The sequence below is a fragment of the Belonocnema kinseyi genome, chromosome 10 (genome assembly GCF_010883055.1).
Source record: "Belonocnema kinseyi isolate 2016_QV_RU_SX_M_011 chromosome 10, B_treatae_v1, whole genome shotgun sequence".
Taxonomy (NCBI): Eukaryota; Metazoa; Arthropoda; class Insecta; order Hymenoptera; family Cynipidae; genus Belonocnema; species Belonocnema kinseyi.
In genome coordinates this window covers 82,459,149-82,465,893 of record NC_046666.1, presented here as the reverse complement: position 1 = coordinate 82,465,893, position 6,745 = coordinate 82,459,149, and the positions used below count along the sequence as shown (strand labels likewise).

General features: G+C 29.7%; 1 protein-coding gene across 3 annotated transcripts in view; it reads left to right on the top strand.

Annotated features, from left to right (window-relative positions):
* The window catches only part of LOC117181475 (centromere/kinetochore protein zw10 homolog), a 19,770-nt gene that overhangs the window by 2,616 nt on the left and 10,409 nt on the right, over positions 1 to 6,745 (top strand). For 2 of the 3 annotated variants that reach the window (XM_033374169.1, XM_033374170.1), the window contains exons 2-4: positions 509 to 550; positions 1,374 to 1,576; positions 1,856 to 2,657. In XM_033374169.1, coding sequence (XP_033230060.1) covers positions 514 to 550; positions 1,374 to 1,576; positions 1,856 to 2,657 — 1,042 coding nt within the window. In that variant the 5' untranslated portion in view covers positions 509 to 513. Of the gene's footprint in view, positions 1 to 508; positions 551 to 1,373; positions 1,577 to 1,855; positions 2,658 to 6,745 lie in introns of those variants that run through there. The other variant, XM_033374171.1, reaches the window with a different exon arrangement.

Here is a 6,745-nt window from a genome sequence, read left to right as displayed (position 1 = left end):
TTTCAATCCAAATGGTTCTTGTCCAAGCTAAGTTTACCATCAGTGCGCCTCGAAGGTGTGCCGAGAGTTGCTTACAGCGCTCCAAGTGGCTCTTGGCAAACTCTATTGGATGGCGCTTTTTACGGGGAGCGAAGGGTAGAGGGGAAGTGACTTTTTTCGCCGGACGCGCCGTCTATATTTATGGCGGGTAACTAAGCTCGCACCGCATCTACGTTTATAATATTTTTGGCCTAGTCCCTTGTTTTCTATGTCCATGACAACAGAAGTCAGAACAGCGTCATTAATGGAAAAGTCAAAATTGAGGAAGTTAGGTTAAGTAGAAGCGGTAGAAGCAGAAGTATTAGCAGCTAGAAGTCGACTTTCAAGAAATACAAAAATTGATCCTTATATCATTATATTTATTAATAAAGCTAAATATATTTTGTAGAAGAGTTTTGTCATGATATTGCATTTCGAGTAATTCGACAAGTTGATGTGTATTTATCGCATTTACCAAATTTTACTGTAGCTACAATGACTTCGTTTGTTGCCGACGTTCTTCTGACAGCAGGTAATTTTTTTATTTTTTTATTTGAGAAGTATCTAAAATCTAGTCTTAATTTTCATTTCCAAACATTGCCAGTCATTTATTCTAATCCTTTGAATATTTTCCATAAAACTATTGCTCACAGTCCTGCCTCTAGGAATTACAGGAACTGTCACTTTCTTTTTGAGGTTAGGTTATCAAAGTTCTGTTGTCAAAATACACATATAATAATAGACGAAAGTGACAAGTTGCCATTCTCATGTTTTCACATACATTTATCATATTTATTTCACCAAATTCAATTTCTAATTGCTTCAGTTAGTTGTGTATTATTATTTTTATATATTTCTGTGTCACAATCGAGAATATTATTGAGATGTATATTTTTTAATAGATGACTGACTTATAGGTTACATTTCGAAAAGAATTTAAGTTACTGGGCATTTTTCCCCCTTTAAGATTATATATTTTTGTTTTAAATTTGGATATTAATTTGTAATACGTATTAAACATTTTCGAAAAATGTTATTAATAATGAAGCAATATCTGCTTTTTGCCTCAGCGTATTTTTTATTTGCATGATAATGCGTAAAATCCTTACCTTTTATTTTTTAACGCTACGTAATTGGAATATCAAATCTTGAATTTTGACTTATTATTATTAGTATTTGAAATTGAAACCAATAGGAATTATGCAACATTTATTTCGACAATTTTTATATGAGCCCTCCCAAAAAATTTTTAAAAATGTACATTTTCAAGCGAGCCTTAAACATTAGAAACATTTTATTATTAAAATGATCTTCATATTTGAAGCTTAGGAAATAAAATATTTATTAACAAATAGGTAATTTGGAGAAAATTGAGCTGACTACAAAAATTACTGAAATCGAAAAGGAAATAACGAAACTCAAACATGATGTTAAGGAATTTATGGATTATAACTACGTTGAATTTGTACCGAGGCTTAAAAAAGATCAAGCATTGGTCCGAGAAGCAGAGAAAATTATCGGCGAGATGAAAAATCTGCAAAAAAGAGTTGACGATCAGGTAGAGTATCAAATTTTCTTATCAAATTCGAATTATTCATTCTTTTGTGTTTGACTTATAATGGATCGTATTTATTTAAAAAATAAATTATTTGTTTATAAACATCTTGGAAAAAAATTTAATGTACTTTTATCAATGAGTAGCAATGAATTGATATTGATCTTAAGTAATAATATAACTGAATTAGACAAAACTATTTAAAAAATTTTCTTTGAAATATTACTAAATTAAAATAATTACTTTTCGAGCATAAAAAAATAATTTCATCGAAATATTCAGGTCAAACTTGAATTATCAGGCTCGAAAAAAGAGTTAAGAAATCTCTCAAATGCCCTTCAAGAATCGAATACAAGTCTCAAATTATCCACTCGCCTTCTGGAATTAAACGAATGTATTAAAAAAATCGATAAACTGAAACAAGAAAAGAAATTTGTCGAGACAGCGAAAACGCTGCACCGAATGCATCTTTTACTGAGTGATTCTAGTGTAGATTTACAAAGTCTCGAAATTTACACAACACTAGAAAACGAATTTTCCACTTTATACGGAGCTTTTGTAAACGAAACTTTGTCCCTCTGGCAAGAATTTATTTGCTGGAAGGAAGAAACTCAGCAAAAAGGAGTCCTCACTAGTCTCACCATCGAATGCGAACCAGAAGAGACTCAAGACTTGGTCCTTGCGTTATATTTCGTCGATCGTTTATCGAGTTGTTTGGAAACATTCTCGGTAAACTTACTGAAAAGCGTAATAAATCCCATCATTTCCTGCGAATGTTCGGTTTACGTCGTAGAAGAAAAAACGTTTAATGTGAAAATCCTAAACAAGACAAACTCTTCTGGTTATAAAAGCGTCTTTTATAATCTCAAGTTGTTGTTCAAGTTTTTGAATCAGCATTTGAATATAAACGTGGAGGGTAAAACATTTGTTGAGAGACTGAGGGAATATTTGCTGGATGATTTTTCGACGGCTTTGATTAAGGATTGCATTGCCTATACGATTCCAAACTCGAGTGCTGAACTGCAAACATTCCATCCGATTGTAGAGGATATTAACGAGTTCCAAGATTATTTAGTCGAAATTGGTACGTGTTCATATATCTTTAAATAATATTTTATACTGGAATTATTACGTGCACGCCACAGCGCGTAAGAAACGTTGCTTTAATAATTAATAATACAACTGAAAAAATAATATTAATTTGATTCCAATTTGAAATACTAATTTCTCATTGTTTCAGTCGAATAGCTATAAGAGCATATCTACAGTTTTGAGTTGGAAATTGCTTCATTTTATTATTAAAATTTAGGATATTTAAATTAGATAAAAATCAAACTTAAACCCCTTTTTTAACGTTCAATAATCAAGTTGATGTGAAGAATTCCTGAAAATAAAATCAAGAATCTTACGACCAAATTTGGACAACCACCAACAAATGTTCCCGTTGCAATAAAAAAAAACAACATTTTCCTCGTCTCCTTTCCCCCAATGTTTCGGCACTCATACAGCACACTTATCAAGGTAAAAAAAAAAAAATATATATATATAATAAAAATAAAATGAAAATAAAAAAAAGTAATAATAAAAATAAAATAAAAGTGTGATGCTGTTCCTGCTGGCAACAAATTTTATTTTTATTTTAAATTTATTTTTCTTTATTATATATTTTTTTATTTTCATTTTATTTTTATTTAATTTTTATTTCAGCTTTATTTTCATTTTTATTTTATTATATATGTGCCGAAACGTCGGGGGGAAGGAGAGGAGGAAAATGCTCCTTTTTTCAGATTGCAATGGGAATATTTTGCGGTGGTTGTCCAAATTTGGACGTTAGATTCTTGATTTTATTTTCAGGAATTCTTCAAATTTTTACATTATAAAATTCATTAATTTTCAATTTCAAATGATTAATACGAAAATTATTTAAGTTGGCAGACTTGAAACAAAAAATTGTTCAATTGTAGCAGTGGTGTAGCCCCCCTCCCCCCCCATTTCATAATCACATCTGTTATACACTGAAAAACTTCATTCTGATTACAAAAGCCTGTTTCTATTTTCTGATAGCTCTGTTACTTCCCGTAAATGCTAACGAGAAAGAGGGATTATATATAGACACCATAATAAACTGGTGTATATTTTTTATGCTTACTGCGAAAATGAAGGCAGTAAACTGTTGATTTTGACATTATACATTAAATTAAGTAAACTCAAAGGCCACGCCATAAACCAGGATTTTAGCACATCAAAGATAGAATTATAAGTATAGATTTTTCCTAATCCAGAATAACTATCTTAAACGTAGAAATTCGAAAGTGGATCATAAATTAGAAAGGTTCCCATTGTAGACTGAAGTGGTCTCAGAATACATTGGCAATTTTTCTTGCGAATTTTCATACATATCGCCCCTACATCTTTTCGAATTGTTCTCCCCAAAAATGCCTTTGCTTAAATACATTTCCGTCAGGATCGTCAATATTAGATGTACCGAGTTGAAACTCAACATTTCTTTGTACAATTAACAATAGAATACGAATAAAAGTTTATTTTTTAAAATATCGCCCCCATAAGTCTGTTTTATAGGGTCCCAAAAAATCCATAAAGAACTCAAGGATTCGAAGGAAATTAGGAGACATAGTGTGATATTTTCCAATTATTTCTGTAAATTCAATATCATTAACCTGAAAACCATGCCAAGTATTATTTTGAAATTGTGACTTCGTAGCCTCATTATCCTTTGATACTTTCCTTGACTGAGCTTATTTTTTAATCAAAATATTTTTATTTCATCGAATAAACTGGCAAATATCCAAAAATGCTAAAATAAAAAAATGGCTTTTCCGCATTTTTCCATTTATTTTCAACTTTTCCATTAGAGCGAGACAGTAATCAATTAAATTTAACAGAAATAATTTTTTAATAATTTATTATTATTTATAACAATATTCGAACAAAATATCCACTTTTCGTCGAATTTTTGATTAGCGAGGTAATGATTAATGGAAGCTAAAAAAATTGTTTGAACCATTTTTTATTATTTTAAATAACATTTTCTTTCATAAATGCAAGAATTTTGCGTTTTTTTCTGAAATAATCAAATTTTTGTTCATTTTTCGCTTAGATTGACTTAATAATGAATGAAATTTAACAAATATAATTGTTTAAACAAAATAATATTGGTTTTACCGCATCTCCTATAGTAATTCTAGATAGTTGCGGTTTTTTTTTATTTTGCATTTTTTGTCAACTTTTTACTTTGTGAGGTGATAACTAATGCAAATTAAGAAACAGAATTGTTTAAACCGTTTTTTATTGATTATGACTATGTTCTCGTAGATAATTAGAAAGTTGCGGTTTTTTATACAATTTTTAATTTTGCTTTGTCTTTTTATTTATTAACATATAATAAATAAGCAATAGAGATAATCATTGTTCAAACAATCTCTTCATTTTTTGTTAATATAAAATTATTTAAAATTGATATTTTAAATATTCTTCAAATTTTTTATATGAATCATATTAAATTTAAATTTACCTTTAGAGCGTTTTGGTTTAAATTAATATTTAATATTTGTGGGCGTCCGCGTGAAAAGGACCCTTGTGAGCCGTTCTAGTTTGGGAGATATTCCCGTTTTTCTAAAACATGGTCAAAATTATTATTTTCGGATTTAGATGAGAAATAATTAAAACCTATACTGAATCTTTTGACACTATATTCATTTGCTGAAAGCAAGAGAAAATGGGTATATTTTCTTTTCAAAGAAAATTTTAACATGTGCGCTTATGGCTCTCGCCAACATTAAATGTATTTTTTTTTCGTCTTGGTCTTAAAATGCCGGGAACTTATCCGGCCATATGATTATGTATGTAATTCCATATCGGTCATAAAGGCCCTTTTCATGTGGATGCCCACATTTGTCCCTAACTAAAAAGTTGAAGAGAATCTAAAAAATTATAAGAAGATAATTGTAAGCCATTGTAAGTGTCTAAACAATTATGTTTGTTACCTTGCATTAATTATTATCTAACGGACGAAAAAGTGGACAAGAAGTGAAAATTTGTAGAAAAAACCGAAACGGTCTAACATTAATGCTGAGTTGTACCGTAACATAGGAATATAATGCATGCATGCAGGTATGCAATTATTTAGGTACAGAAAATTCAAAATTGTTCAATTTTTAACATTATTAATCTTCAAGCTTCTGTCTGATTGTGATATTATTAAACATTAGCCGTTTAGGGTATACTTTTTTTTAATTGTTTATATTTTTAATTTAAAATTGTTTTCTATTTTTTAAACTTTAAAATTTAAAATATATATATATATATATATATATATATGTGTGTGTGTGTGTGTATATAATGTCGCAAACGCTCTCGCCTTGCTCTCCTGAGAAACTGCGGGAGCCAGCAGTTCTAGGAAGGCCGAGACGAGGTGACTGAAAGCGAGAATTTGGTGTACTTTAAAATAAAATATTAAAAATTGTATAATTGAAGGGTCGTGGGACATAAGGACTTAAGCGCCACAGCTCGAATTCTAAAGGAGAACCAAAAAAGTGTCTAACTATAACGCAGTTGATTTTTAAAAATAAAATAGTACTTTCGAGCTATTACTTAGCTCTAGGGTCACTCCATGAATGATCACCTAAAACTGATTGCGGTCAAATTTTAGAAAAATTTTTTAATTGGTCTATAATTATATTTTATATTTCTAGATTCGATTCGTGTATTTTAAGAATAATAAATTATTTTTATTAAGACAGAAAAAATTATTGAAAACACGTGGACGTGCAAAAAATGGAGATAAAATGTAATTCTTTAAATAAATTCAACACTAAAGTCACTTGTTTAAAATTGAGTAGAAGGCAACACTGCGATCAGGGATAATTTAAATTTATTATCTATAATGATATTTGAGAGTTATAGTTGAAATAGGAGCGAAAAAATGTGTTTAAAGTGACCTGTCAAAATGTTTTATTATCGCAAACTTTGATCATTTACTATAAGCAAAAAATACTACCGAAAATTGTAAAATTTGTTTAGAAATAAGAATTGGTATCAACCTTTTGCAGAGTGATCAGTAAAACTGCTCATCAAAACTTATTCTTCAAGATATTCGTCCTCGAAAACCTGAAAATGAGCAAAAAACACCACTTTGAGACTCGCGTATTTCCG